The sequence below is a fragment of the Lynx canadensis genome, chromosome B1, assembly GCF_007474595.2.
Source record: "Lynx canadensis isolate LIC74 chromosome B1, mLynCan4.pri.v2, whole genome shotgun sequence".
In the NCBI taxonomy this organism is placed as follows: domain Eukaryota; kingdom Metazoa; phylum Chordata; class Mammalia; order Carnivora; family Felidae; genus Lynx; species Lynx canadensis.
The window spans coordinates 110,419,434-110,435,568 of record NC_044306.2 but is presented as its reverse complement, the minus strand read 5'-3'; the positions used below and the strand labels follow the sequence as shown (position 1 = coordinate 110,435,568).

The 16,135-nt window shown below is 35.6% G+C and overlaps 1 protein-coding gene across 23 annotated transcripts in view; it reads right to left on the bottom strand.

Moving 5' to 3' along the window:
• CAMK2D (calcium/calmodulin dependent protein kinase II delta) overlaps nt 1-16,135 on the bottom strand; it is a 315,359-nt gene that overhangs the window by 70,907 nt on the left and 228,317 nt on the right. For all 23 annotated transcript variants that reach the window (XM_032592913.1, XM_030313188.1, XM_032592914.1 and 20 more), the window contains one exon: nt 6,735-6,837. In XM_032592913.1, coding sequence (XP_032448804.1) covers nt 6,735-6,837 — 103 coding nt within the window. The remainder of the gene's footprint in view (nt 1-6,734; nt 6,838-16,135) is intronic.

The following is a 16,135-nucleotide window of genomic DNA, read 5'->3' as shown; positions in this document are numbered from 1 at the left end:
CATTAAAACAAATTGTATGCTTTTCTCCTGTTCATCAGTCTTTTGTCAGTTCAACTCACAGGCCCCCGCCACAGACCTAAGAGGGAAAAGACAAAGTCTTTCCTCCTCTATACCTGAAATGAAATGAGGAGAGATTTGAAGATAGGGTTAGAACCTGACAAAAGATGATAGTTATCATGATATCTACGTAATTTTATTATGAGAAGCATTCACCTATAAAACAGAAGGACACAAAACATAGATGCCAAGTAAATATTTTTGGAAATTGAGGTAGTCTATGAGGTGAGGATGGGGCTGAGAGAAGTTGAAGAATTCACTAAAAGAAATAAGCCCGAAATATATCAAAGAGATCACAGTGTACTAATAAATAGTCAGTGTGTACTCATAACTGTGAATTTAAAGGATTCAGGAACATTTGAATGAATTACTATTGAGCAAATATCAACTAGAATTTTGAGAGAGATGTGGTAAGAGAAACTAGATGGCAGAAAAAAGTTTCATTATTGTATAAATCAATGTAAACTCCAACAAGGTACGCTTAAATAACAATCAATTTATAGCTAGAACCTAGAGTAACATTTTTCTTATTTCTGAAAATAATAGGTTTCAAATAAAAATATTTACTTTCAAAAAGACTAAAAATAACTATTCTGATTTGGCAGTTTTATTTAAAGGCACACATAAAAACAAAACATTTCTTTAAAAGGATATGTAATCACGAATTCCTCTAACCACAAATCACTGAAGAAGCTCATTATATATTTACTGGGATGCAAAATTCTGTGGAACGGAGCTTTTTCTTCCCATCTTCAAAGCTATTAAGTACAAACAATGTATACAAAGATATAAAAACAAATGTGTGTGTGTGTGTGTGTGTGTGTGTGTGTGTGTATAAATGGCATGGTTATTTCTGAAATAAATTACTTTAGAAAGTAAGGCAAAGGGCTGGGGATTTTAATCCCCTTCCCCTTGTATTACTTTTCCTTTTCTTTGTAGTGGAGGAAGATGGAATGGACAGTGTGAAGGGACTCCCAAAAAAAGAGCCCTGTAGTTTAAGCTTTACATGGACCACAACAGATCTACCTCTTCTTCAAACTTTACTTCAAAGAAGCATTTGCTTGACAGTTGTGAAGTAGAAGAATTCCTGAATAATGGCAGTTCCATTAACTGAAGTTTGAGGATTACCTTAAGGAGTGATGTCAGTCAGCTAATTCCAAGGTAGGGCTGGGCACAAGAGTTCTAAAGAACTTCTGGTATGCCACACCTGCTCTCTCTCATTCCAACCTCTCCCAAGTCGAGGCACAGACAAAGGAACCCAATGAGAAACTGATGCCAAAGTCCAGGTTAAAGACTAAGGTCCTAGCCTACACTTAAGATCCTTTATCACTCAGTTCCCCTTTATTTACCCAACATGATTTCTTTCTACTCCTCAGCATTTGATCTGGTTAATCTCTTTAAGGTCTCTTGAAAACAGACTTCTCATTCTTGCCCTTGATGTTACTTTTTCTGTTCCTTAAAGCCTCAATTTCTATCTCTACGTCTTCTCTAACAAAGGGTGGGCTATGAGTTATTTCCACCTTAGTGATCTCTTTGGCTAACTATAATTCTCAGTGGTCCTTCCTTACTCTAAATGTCGAGTATTCTTTTATATACAATCTATAACCTCCTATCTAGCATCAGTAAACTTTAATGTGTGTCTTACATATCTTAGTAGAATACCTTTCCTAGAGGAGGAAATGTTAATAATATTTTATCTAGGTATAAAAGATAAGTCACCATGTGATTTAGAAATGAAAAGATCATTTTAAATGTAAATTATTACAAACCTTTTCCGGAGACTGAAATGGTAAGAAAACACCATCACATTCATTCTTATTTGGTATAGTTATCATTTGAGCAGTCAGTGGGGTCCTTACTCCTAATAATACTGAAGTACAGTAAAATCTTGGATTGCGAGTAACTTGTTCTGCAAGTGTTCTGCAAGATGAGCAAACATTTCTAATAAATTTTAACTTGATAAATGAGTGATGTCTTGCAATACAAGTAAGATGTGATGCCGAATGTCACATGATCACAACTGAGCCAATGGTTCTCTCTCTCTCTCTCTCTCTCTCTCTCTCTCTCTCATTGCAGGACTATGGGTGATCGTCGCTTGGATGCTTGGTCTCAGGCTGTTGTGTTTGGCAGATATCAGTGATTCTTCAGAATGTTGGAAGGTGCCCATAACTGACGGTAGTGTATTATTTGTCACTTCAAAGCACCTGTGGACAGTCCCTTGCTTTTCCAGACAAGAGGAAGCTTCGGAATGCTTTTGCTTCATTCTAGGTCAGGCTGCCTGCAGATATAGACCCTTTCCTCTGCTGCTTTATTGCCAGTTACATTAAATATGGTGTATGACAAGAGTTGATTAATACTGTACTGTACTCAACATCCGTATTAGCATATACAATGGCCCCCATGCAGAACAAGATTCCGTTAAGCTAATAGATAGTAGTTACTCTGTTAGTGATAGTGAAAGTGGTCCTAAACAATAACCCTCCTCTCTTTTGTTTGCTTCACACCAGTCACAAAGGTTTTCAAAGATAGGTTCAGATTGTTTATTTTTCATTACATTTTGTATTATATTCCAGTATTGTAATCATTTTTATATGAACATTTTTGGGTTGTGGAACAAATCATCTGAGTTTCCATTATTTCTTATTGGGAAATTCACTTTGATATACAAGTGCTTTGGATTACAAGCATGTTTCTGGAACAAATTATGCTCACAAACCAAGGTTTTACTGTATAATCTAAATGCACAAACATTAAGGAACCGTGTACTGTGCAATGTGTTCTCATGAATACCAAAACACTGAGGGTAAAATGGGTAAAACCTTCTTTAGCAGGAGATTAAACTCATAAGAATCTTGTTTTTCATGATGTATGTTATTAGCAAGGAAATTAATGAGAGCTTGCCTTCTTTAGAGATAGTATGTTTTTCTCACTCTGAAAAACCAATAGGAGTATCAGAATATACCAAAACAAATACAGAATTACTTACTGTTGGAAATGTATCCATTGCATTTAAAAAAACACCTTAATATTTAGAAAAAGAGACATAACAGCAACCAAGTAAAACAATTCTTACATGAAGCAAGATGGTGGTAGTTATACTTTTTTGCCCTAACAGCAACAAAGAACTAGAGATATATTGTAAATAGCACTTCCAATCCCACAGGAGAAAATGGACTGTATTTGGATATTTTGCTTTGGTAAATTTTCTAGCCATCTTAACAAATGTAGTGACACAAGGTGTTACTTCTAGCATTTTGGCTAGTGCTCAAATAAATCAGGGCTAAGAAGACAGAAGAAATTATCATGAGAAAAACATTTAGGCTTGAAAATGAGCATTGAAAAAACGCAATAAACAGCTTCTATAAGCCTTGTCTCGTTTTTATTTATAGAAGAACTCTTAAAATAAAATTGTGCAAAAGCTTGAACTCCTTGCATTGCACAAAATAAAGAGTTCTGCTCTTTTCTTAAAATTAAAATAATTTATTTTATTAAAATAAAAAGACTCCCTGCCTAACACTGATAATACATTTTAAAAGATAAAATTAATCAAATACATGAGACTATGCTGGTAGGTAATACTGAATAAATATCGAAACAAGTCGTTCATACTAAAACATGCTTTTACTTTAAAATTTATGATATATCTGGTAGAACACCCACAAGATCTATTATATACACCACATGCCTCCTTCTCAGGTAGGTTACAATGAGGATTCACTTGAACTTGAGTAGAATAAGCAGAAAATATGCTAAAGAAAAAAAAAAAAACTTGTGTTTTCGCTTAAGCTTATAAACTATGTTTTTTTCCTACACTTGTTGAAATGCTGAATTTTCTTAGGACTTAAAATGCACCTCTTAAAATTCATTACTCTAATAGATACCCTAGCAAGAACTTAACTGTCATAGAATCATACAGAAGAAGAAATGGGGATTTTATTCCCAATCTGTCATTCTTTCTCTGGAACCAGATCACTTTTAGAAATAAACCAGATCACAATTTGAAATTTGTGTACTTTTATTTGGATGCTATTGCTTTCACTAACTTGGTATTTGGTTTTTCCACTCATGGATTTGCTCAACAACTTTCACTAAGTAGGCAAAGAACTGTGACATTGTGTTCCCTGCCAAGACGGTTTTGAAAACTTATTCAACATCTTTTGTAGCACAGGTATGTTCCTTGCAAGGAAGTGTTTATTATAACTGCTTACAAAGAGGACAATGGACCTCACAGAGTTAAAGTGACTTGCCCAATATCATACAGCTATTAAGAACCACAGGATATAAGCTTGGGTATTCTAGTTCAAAAAGCGGAGTTTTTTGCACTACACTCGATTCTGTCCTCAGCTCAGAGCACAAGAGATAAAACATAGAGCTCAAAAACAGGGGAGATTTAAGGAACTCAATAATATCATTCTTGCAAGCACCAAGCCAAATTACTGATGTTAATTTGCAGCCTCAGCTCTGATAATAGGGCTTGTCTTGTTCCTGATATCTAATCATCACCTTGTACCCAGTTCTGACAATTACATCCCTTAGCCTAAATCTAAGTCCCTATTTTGGTATCCTGCTTCATACCTGGAGTCTTGTGAAACAGGTTCCCAGTTTTCTCTAGATGGGGCTAAAGTCCAACGTCTAGGGTTTTGATTTCCTCTAAACAGATTTCCTTAGAGTTCAGAGACCCTGTCTGTTTTGCATGGTATCTGGAACTTGTTTCTGCGTACTCATTAGTTCAAGCTGTCATCAGGCATAGTTTGACCTCCTGCATTAGCCTAACTGGTCCCTTGCCTTGAGGCTAAGTATCCTTAAGCCACCCTCCACATTGTTACCCACAACATCATTATGTAACATAAACCCAATTATGTCCTTCCCTTCTTAAAATTTTTCACCAGATCCTTGAAACTTCTAGGATAAAAGCCAAATCCTTCAAAAGCACATAAAATCCTTTCCCACCTCATTAACTACCACTCATCCCAGTATACTTTATACTTTACTATACCAAATTTCTTGTTATTCCTTAAATAGAAACAATAGTTTCATGCCTCTGAGATTTTGTATGTGCTGATCCCTCTGTATGGCCTTTATGTTAGTGAACAAATTCTCATTCACCCATTAGGGAGGCAGAAAAGCACACCAATCACTGAAACTTTCCCCACAGGCAGAATTTCAGACTTCCTCTCTTGTGCTCCACAGCACTTCATGCATGCTTCTTTTAAGATGCTCCCACACTGCATGGTAAATAGTTATTGATATGGAAGTGTCAGCATCTTGAGGGGGCAGGGCCTCATGCTTAATTCAAGCATCCCCATTAATTACTCAGTCCATCTCTGCGATTGCCCTGCTACTTCCTGTTGGACCCCAACTCCAAATTACTATATATTCTTTATCTGTGTCAACCATGTTCTTACCCAGGATACAAAGATGTGACTGTATCTCCAATTTACAGTACTTATTCTAGGTCTTACTTTCTCTGAGTTTGCAATTAACAGGAACAAGCTTATTCACATGTCAAAATATGACAAACCAAATGCCAAATTTGGAGATACTAAATTTATCTGGTGGGTGAGGAGAAACTTCATGCAAATGACGGTATTAAGCTTAGGAGGACTCATGGGCAAGGGTAACAGTCAGGTACTACTGAAACAGGACAGGAAGCAGAAAATGAGGTCCTAAATTAAGCTGCTGGCAGAGGAGATGGGAGAAGGCTGCCATGTCATCCATTCCCACTTACTAGCTGGGACAGATTAGAGACAGAGTGAATCCTGGAAGCTCTGTGCACACCTTATCTTTAGGAAAACACAGAGAGGGTCTGCATGTAAAACAAAAGGAATAAGCATTTTTTTGAGTGCTCTGTTGTTGTTCAGCGAAAAAGCAATGAGAAGTGAAAAAAATCATTTAAAAAATAACCTAACCTCAATACATTGAAAGTCAGAAAAGTAAGATTGAGGCTTGGGGAGAGGTTATATTTTGGGACATTACATGAAAAACTGGGTCAGTACTGAGAAGCGGAGGCATAAAAAAAAGTGAATAAAATAACCTGACAGGATAAATATTAAAACAATCCACAAGCCTGGTTAGAAATGCTCTAATTTAAACTCACAGTTAATTTCTTTCTTAACTGTAAACAAACTGTAAACAAAATTTCATCATATAGAAATTTCAAAATTATCAAAATTTTAGAGAGGAAACTGGAAGTTTAAAGAACAGAAGATAATTAAGGTAAACACACACATACACACATAATATTTTTAGAACCTTAATTTCTTAATCAAAAAAATATGTGAAATAGTCCATATTTCCTGAGTACCTATTTATACAGCAGTTTTTGGCATCAAGTAAGGTTCTGTGTGAACAATAAATTTCTTCTCAAATGAAAAATAAGTCCTTTTTAAACACTGCAACCCTCCCCATTAATTCTTGGTACAGGATTCATTTTCTCACTCATCCCTTAAGAAAAAGTCAATGTGTTACTGTTCTCATATTAATATTTTCCCTTAAATTACTTCTAGATCATATACCCTTTAATGTCAGTAAAATTAAGTGCTTATAAAGATCTAATGTCTTCAAATTTAGTCAGGTTGTTGTTAGAGGCAACATTTCTGTCTTATTTTGGCTGGGAAGTGGGCTACAATGAGCCAGAAGAGAACGAGCAGCATGAAGTAGAGAGAGGCCCTACTCACCAAACCACGCCTGCTGGTCTCCTTGAACTTCTATGGCTAAGCCAAAGTCTGCCAGTTTCACAGCTGCTCCCTTGGATTTGCTAGCTAAAAGCAAATTCTCAGGCTTTATTTAGAAAGAAAAAAAAAAGAGACTGAAGTGAGAACCTATTTTAAGTGACTATTCAAAACTAACAACATATTTTGTAAGAATAGGAAAAAAAAAAAGTCATGCACTGTCCTCTCTCCAGGAGACTGTCATTCCTAAATCTCAGGGAAAATATGGTTAGAAAAATGATTAAAAATTATCATGTGTGCAGGCTTCAGACAGATGCAAAAATGTACTAGAGAGATACTGGGCAGAAGAGAGAATACACTTGGGGAGAGATCAAATGAATGGAAGCACCTGTCTTGACCTGCTCACATGCTTCCAAGGGCTGCTGAGGTCCAGACTTGGCCATGGACATTGACTTAGAAGCCTAATAGAGCACAGACATTTTCAGCAGAAGGAAACTTGGCAAAATGATAACAAGAGTTGGACCAATCTACAGACATTTGGCAAATGAAACTGTGCAAATTAAATCCTAGTTGACTTCAAGAGTTTGGACCCAAATGTAGTGATTTTGATTCCTCAATGTTTCCAAACAATTTCTGAACAAATTTTGGAGTCTTATTCTGAATTACGTATTAAATTGCTGTCTTTAAGAATCTGTTTATTCTTAAAGGCAGGAAGAGTGTACTACTATTTGCCAAATGTTATAGTTAGCTTTTTTTTCTTCATAAGCCAGTTTTTTAAAACATAATTTATATGTCTACAAAGTGTGATTCAAATCATTCTTTATATATGTGTTCTCACATGTTGGAATACTATAAGAAATACACATTTTCATTTTCTTGGGTATTTATCGTTGTTCAAGGACTGATAACTCAGTCTTGGAATAAGGCTGTGTCTATTTATCCCTGTTTCCCAACCAGGGCATCGAGACACACTGGAACTTTGAAAACAGGCATCAGGGCAAAATCCTGAATTTCCCCAGACCGCCTTTGTGGATTTTAGGAACTAAAGGCAGAAGACGGTCAGGAAAAGGAGGCTGATTAAGACATACAGTGAAGTCCACCATCCCCAAGTACCATTTGGGAGTGTAGTTCAACATGTTCTTACCTTGGGCTAAAACCCAGTAAATTTAGATGTGTGCCTCGGACTGAAAAAAGTTGGGAAACAATGGAGTCTACAAGTGCCAAAACAATTGTCTGGAAATCTACATATTCAGGTCATTCAAATTGGTTCTGTTTATGTGTTAGCAAACTAATATAATTTTTTTTTCATGAAATGGCTACTTTTTTCTTACTGAATTAAGCAATTCTGTTGGTTGTTTTGACCTTGTATAAACACAGCCTAAACCAATATTTATTAAGCCAGCCATGCAAATTAGCAAAGACTCATAACCAGAACTTGGAAAAAATTAGGTTAAGTCTACAAGAAATAAGAGTGTAGGCAAGTAAGTTTTAATCAAGTACCAGCTTCTTCGGGCTATTGCTGTTCACTGCCATCAGATTCATCACTATTATGACAATAGGTAACTGTAAGGAAAACTTTGTAATTTCTTAGGGCTGATAGGGGTTTTTTTGGTTTGTTTTTTTAATCACCTCAACACTAAACACATGGTAATTTAATGTGGACACTGGGATAAAGATGGCTCAAGGATATGAAAGATCTCCAGGCTGAAATAACTTTTAGTAAAAACCTAACACTCAAAATTAGTTGGAACTCTGTTGTCTATTAATGTAGTACAGTACCTAACAATGTTATATTATTAATATTTGACATTTTGTTTTCATTAATAAAATTTATGGCCCACTACATTCACGCATTTTCTAATTTAATCACAATGTGATTTCCAGCTATTAATTTATGGAATAAATGACTTGGAAAAACCACATCAAACTCTAAGCAATAGTTTAATTCTTTGTAACCTTCACGTTCAAAAGCATTGAGATGTCAGAGATCTCTGCTAATACACATCTGTCCTAATTTGTCAACCACACTCATTCAAGGAGAGTTCCAATCACTTTAGAAATCTCAGTCATTTGGGGTCTTTAGATCAAATAATACTGAAGTTGTTGAGAAAATGCCAGCGCCATCAGTAAGTAAACTTTTAAAATACTTAATGTGCTTTTATTCTTATCACTAGATCAAAAACGTTTCTTGGCAGTGCTGTGTGCATTATGCCCTTAAACACCAAGTATCTGCCAATTCAGAAGAAATGGAACACCTTAGGATTTTATCATGCATGGCCTCTGAATGACTGGGGCAAATATTTCATACCTAGAGATGACCTAGAAGACCTTTCTATAGGGCCTCATGAGTCATCCAGGGAAATAATCCTTCTGAATCAGTGTTTCACCTTCTACCCATGAAGACTGTTCAGCTGCAGTTATGTACAGGAAAAGGCAGGGCTCTTTCAAGGTTACTGTGTAGATTTAAAAATTAATAGCACTAAAATGGCCTCATGTTTGTACATATCTTTTAGGCAAACCTAAAATATTGAATTACGGAATGCAAACTGTAAAATCAGGATGTTTATTGATTTTATTAAAGGATTCTTTGCTTTCATAAAATGTTTCATCACCAGATTGCTTCTAATGACCAGCCTCAATGAAACATTAGAAATAGCACACAGATTTGAACTATATACAACTCTCTGGAATATATCCAAAATTTGAATAATCCTGTTATCATGTTCTACTATTTATATAGCTTCCAACTTAAAAAATATGTTGTACTACAAAAGTTTGTTGGCAAGTAGGTTAGTTCAAATTCTGAACACCGACAGAAAGGAAGATAATTTGTGATTATATTTCATAAAAGCTGAAATGGTAGAATCTTACAGCTAATTAGTGGCTGCTTCCTTAAAAAGGATCACCACTACACTCTTATCTGCTACTATTCGACTATTTTGATTTTGTAAAGCAAAGGAGAAAGGTGAAATCAGAAACACAGGTTTTCCAATGCACAGATGAACATGAGAGAAATGGGCAACATGATGACCTAAAAAAAGATGAAGATCTAGGTTTATGTCCTGTGTGGACATGGGTAGCTCACAGTCTTAGAGCTAATGAGTCCCTTCAACTTTCAAATGCACATCACATTTGCAATGAATGTTTATAACTTGGAGGATGTCTATATTCCTAAATTTAATGCAATCTATTATGCTAATCTTTATATATTGAGATTATCTCTAAATTCCTATAATGCGATCACTTTTTAGGTCGGTTTTTAAATAGATTCTACTGATGTTCTCACACACAGGTTCCTTCCCCACCCAATTGCTTCCTAATGATGCAGGATTTTCCATGACATCTGGTCTTAGTGTCAACAACCATTTATAGCATATCAGCTGTAATGAGCAGCAACTGTTGGCAAGTTTTGTTTTCTACTTCCATATGGATGCAGAGGCAACTTTGTTAGTTGTGATTTGAGATTTTCTTGAATCTGTTCAAATATCTCAAAGTACCTAGGCAAGTTGCTGGAATCACTTTTAGGACAGAGACTGGCATAGGAGATAAAATGACTCAAACTCCTCAGTGTCTAAATGAGGTAGAGACATCAAAAAAGATGGAGGACTTGAAGCCAGCTTTCTGATTGCTTCTTTTAAAGATGTGAGACTGAGGGAATTCCTCCAATGGATTAAAAATGGGAAAGTTTTATACCATTGGTATAAACAGTCCACTAAGTAGCTAGTTGCAAAAGAATCTGAAATACTCAAAAATATTTACTACCCATATCCAAATAAGACAAGGGGGAGAACTTATGAGACATATTTTCAATCTTGCTTCTCAAAAATCTCACAAACATATGAGAATTTCTAAATTAATGTGATCTTTATGAAGGAACTGATTTGGCAAAAGTGGTGACCATCTTCAGCATCAGTCATATCACAGCCAATAAACCTAGCCAATAAAACTCAAATACTAGGACTATATATGTGCAGCAACATCATGTGTGCTTTACTTTTTTTTTATAGCTCTTTCCTTTATGAATATTATAAAAACAGCTAGTTATTAGTTTCATTATTCCATTATTATTTAATTCTTACATTTCTTTGCATATTAGTTTTCAGGAACTGAAATTGTCTTTTTAGATTTCTTTCCTCTATTGAAGTGTATCAATTATTTCAACATGAAGATAAGCATTCTGTGCTTTGGTGTGTTTTCAGTCACTTTTCCTTTGCCAAAGAAGGTGTGAACAAAGCTCCTAGAAATAGACTAAGTGAAAGTTTGCATGAATTGCAAAGCTTGAATACCAATCTCACTCATGAACATGGTAGAAGTTCTTTTGTGCACATGGTACAAGTGACTTTTGTTTTTATTTTTATATGGAATGGATGCCTGAATTTATGTAGTTAGCACAGGGAGTTTTCAGCTGACACATGTGCTGTAAGTCTGTGATTAGGAAGTATTATTTGTATAACCATGCATATATGGAGCAAGTTCCTTAGAATTGTCTGTTTTCCATTCCTGTTTTTTTTTTTTTTTTTATCTACTTCTACATCATTAGCACATATTTTCAGGTAGACTGAAAGAAGTGAGGGTGACCACAGTGGGACTGTGTCAATCACCTACTGTTTCTCTATGGCTTGACACACAGTTGTCAGGTTCAATAAAGAGACACCAGAATGACTAATGAATTATGGAATTTATCACTTACATAGTTTCCAAAGCACCTCAACATACATTATACACAAATGATAAGTTTGTTAAACTTGTATTTAAGTATGCTTCTGAGAAAAGTGGAATAATTGTGATTTTATAATTATTCAAAACAGACATTCACAATTTGATATATCTATTGCTAAAGAGGATTTATTGCATGTCATAGTCCTCCAGAAAATTAATTTCTTTCTTTTCTGGTTTTAAATTTAATTTTATTCCTATAAAAGTTTTCAAGTGCCCCCAAATCTCCAGAATTATTACCTTCATTAAAAACCTATTCTATTCCTCTCTCTCTTCTTCCCTCTCTTTCTCCAAGACCTAATGACTTTTCCATTAAATAACATTGTTTTTCAGGAGGTAGCTCATTCTCTGCTAAGCCAGTTTACAGGTGTCGATGTGCTGCTAAGAGATTATTGTGTGTATATGAAGTCTTCTAACCAGATTGGTGTTCATGAAGTAGTTTGGTAACCATTTCTGCTGTACTTTGAACTGAAGAAATCTTACCCCTTTGTGTGAAATACAGTTATATGATAAAATGCAGCTATAGAGCTGCCTCCTTTGACTTCTGTTAACTGATTCACAGAAACTGTACTCTTCAGGCTCTTAAATGAGAGAACACATCTGGTTTGATATCCCTCTACTTCTTGTGACCTCAAGAGCTGTGATTTGTTACTGCGACCTTTTTAACCTAATGCTTTTCAGGGTGCAGTATTCATGTGATGTATATCCTTCTTTCTGGGAGGAACAGCCCTGATACATATTTTAAAATGATCTTTATTCAGTGGCCTATAGGTTCTATCCACATAAGGTTTGTTCTTAGTTTGCTCTGTAATTTATGCCCGGAGTTATGACAGTGCCTCAACAGGTACTCAAGACATGTTTGATGAATGCTTGTTCCTCTCTCTTTATACCTGACTTTTCAATCCTCAGTTCACAAACACTCAACACTGAGTTATAGCAATCCATTCTTTGTAAACAGTCTATTTTTAGGTACTTCAAACTGATTGTCTGATGTGGCCTAAATTACATGTGGCAAATGCATATCGTTCTTCTCTATGCCTCATTTTCCCAAGGCTGGGACCAATGCCACTTTACTGATTTCCTGAATAAGAAATTTATACTTTGGACACCAATCTATTGGCAAATTATATTGTCCCCTTCCACTCCATATTATATCTTAAAAAGTAACTTATTCTCTTATTCCTAATGATACAGATTTTGTGTAGTTCTGGAACATCCATAGGCAGAATCATTTTAATCATTTGATTCACAAATCTTAAAATCATTTCTCCAATTCTTACTGTTGCCGGTGAAATTACTTTCCCATCATCGTTTGACCTATTTTTCAGCCTCTGTAAAGTTTTTGATTTATCCAACTAACGAATTGAGAAATGGTAGCAATTAAGTCTGCAGACACTGGAAACAAAATGCTTGGGCACAAATCATATCTCACTAGCTGAGCGACCATGAGTAAGTTCTTTCACTAGTGGTTGCTAAAGCTCTCTTTACGCAACATGGGGAATATCAAAGCGCCTTCTTCATAAAGCTGTTAAGATTCATATGATATCATAGTTTAGGGTACATGGTAAATGCCTGATAAATGGCAGCTATTATCATTTTTATTACTAACATCTCACCTTGATCCAAATTCTCCCAAAGATGAGAGTCATATTCAACTATAGTACTATAATTATGTCACCACTGGTAGATACTCCTTAATACTGCTTAGGTTTGACACTGGCTGCACATTAGACAAAAGGCTTGTGTATCCACTGGATACTGTCTGGCTCTGACTGATGTGCTTCCTTTATGCTAATATCCCACCACATGGAACTTTATTCTACTGCTTGTTTGAGGACATCCACTAATTGTCTGCTATGCCTCAGCCTTGTCTCTAGATCCTTATAATTTTCCATCTTGTGGATTCCACTGTCTAAGAAGCTCCCAAGAGTGGCAGTTATTCACATAATGATCTTTATGTGATGACCGTATCAAAGAGGATATACTTATCCTCTTTATTCAATATTAATTAACATCCACAAAAGCTATTTTATTCAATGATGCTTTTTATATTGTAAATGTGCTTTTCATTGAGTTTCATTCATTCCTAAATTGAAAGCATATGCCACAAGTATTTACTAGGTAAATACTTACTAGGTCCTATATTAGGTACTGTGAAGTATTATAGGTAGTATTATAAGTAGATATTATAGGTATTACAGTAATATAGCTATTGTTCTAGGATGGGCTTACAAACAAATTGTACAGTACTCATATGCTTGTAGGTGCTTTTAATAATGATGGAAAACAGAACACTTTCTGTGTTTTTCTCTCACTGATATGGACAAATTAAACTGTGCATCAAACATCTGTATTATATATGAATTAACAAATGAATCAAGATATGGAAACAAAAATATATGACCTAAGAATAGGAGGGCAAATTTTTGTTTAAAGCCTGATAATAAAAAATTTTACCTATCTCTTTCAATTTTATGTATTGGCAAATATACTATTACAAGCAGTATACTTAGCAGATAAAGTATACATGTAGATATAAAAGACATAAAACAAAATCAGAGATTTAGCACACTCAGGGTGTGTGTATAAACTTCCTCTAATATATTCTTTTAGTATGTTATGAACTCTCTTATCATGTTATGAAATGGCCTACTGAAACATGCCCTGAAAACTAGACTCAACTGAAATCTATTCAAGTCAGGAATTTGACAGAAACCAAGATAATCCCAAAAATTATAACAAGCTCTACACAAAGCATACTCCTATCCTCTCCCAAAATCAAAATAAGGATGGAGAACAAAAACATTTTGTTGAGTGATGTGCAGGTTATTTCCTTTGGTATCAAGCCTCCCTAAAAATCATCTGCCTGAGTTTTTCATTTTTTTTTCATCTTTATTTCTGAGAGAGAGCACGAGCAGGGGAGGAACAGAGAGAGAGGGAGACACAGAATCCGAAGCAGGCTCCAGGCTCTGAGCTGTTAGCACAGAGCCCGACTCGGGGCTCGAACCCATGAAACACGAGATCATGACCTCAGGTGAAGTCGGACGCTCAGCCGACTGAGCCACCCAGGTGCCCCCTGCCTGAGTTTTTAACTAGTGAATTTAACTCCTAGGTCAGAAAATATATTTTTGCACAGCCCACAACCTAGACCCACTGCCATCTCTGGTTAAAGCTCCAGTCTTTGAAGAGCTCAGCTGAGTTGGAACACTTACAGAAGCCCAATATCATGACCCCACAAGATAGATTTTAAGGTCATGTAAGAGAATTAACATTTTTTCAACCTTGGCTTTTAGAGTATACTTATAATTACATAACATGGAGTAAAATATTTCAAATGATAATGTATTAAATTGAGTATCTGATAAAATTGTACAAATAAATGTGTATGCTCATGTATATTCACTTAGGACAGTAGTACAGTGAGAGCTTGGAGGAGTAACAAAACGGGGACTTTCTCTACATGTCTGATAGGAAATTCTTGAGGTGATTGCCAAAGATATGAATTTTCAAAGGAACATATTGTTTTTCCTTAATCCTGATGGGTACATTTGGTAAAGTGTTAGCAGATGCACACAGTCCCATCTTGGCTCTCCAAAAGAAAATGTCCTTAACCATACCTTTGCTTTTGACATTTAAAGCTCTCAGACTCAAATTGAAATCGAAGGAAGATCTGAGAGACTAAGGTGATACTTTGCTTACACATCACATCTTCAAGTAACTCATTGTGGATCCTTAGAGATATATTCTTCCAGAGCATACTAAATGAATGGTAACTACGGATTTACCAATGTATCGTAACTAGGGAAGTCTGCAAGTGAGAAACCAGCCCAGGTCCTCCCACTGAACACACACAGTTGACATTCTACATTACTTGGCCACATTTGTACTAATGCCTGGAAGTGGCTGAGGCTTGAAACAAAGAATGACAACCGCATAGTGCTCACAATTTGCTATTTTGCCCACCCAGTGCTTTCACTTAAATTTCTAGGCCTTCACTAGGTCCCTGAAATTCCATAAGTGAAACTAGAGTGCTGACAGAAGGGGACAGAGAGTGGATGAAAGAGAAGCCTCCCCCTGAACTGTTTAATTTCTAAGTGATCTGAACATTTCTCATCCTCAATGGTATCAGAAACTGAATGAAGTCTTAAAAGTATGAGTCCATATACAGGTTACATAAATATTATTTGACATTAAATCTGTTTGACCTTTTTCCTATCTGTTTTAAAAGGCACTAGTATCTTAGTACTTAGGAATGTAAATAAACAAGGAGCCAGGAAGCCTCAATGTCCTCAGAATTCCTGGAACTACTATTGAGGGAAAGAGACTTCAGAGCCCAAAACGGAGGTCCTTTAGCACCAATCACTTGGGCCAAAAACCTATTCAATGACTTTATCTCTACTCTCTTTATAATTTTCATAACTATTTACATTATATTAGGTATACACAGTATGACTCTAAAATAGTATGTTTGATCAATGTCCACAGAATGAGTTCAGACTGAAGAAGAGACCATCAATCGTACTCAAAGTCACATTAAGTGCTATATTCTTAGGAGGAAAGAAATATAGCAACCTATTTATTGTTAATGGTAGGACATTATTTCTCGGGATGAAATGGGATTTATGTAAGTCTCAAGTGTGTATCAGAGAAGAGATGAAATAAGCGAGACTGTGGTAAGGGAATGTGTTTTC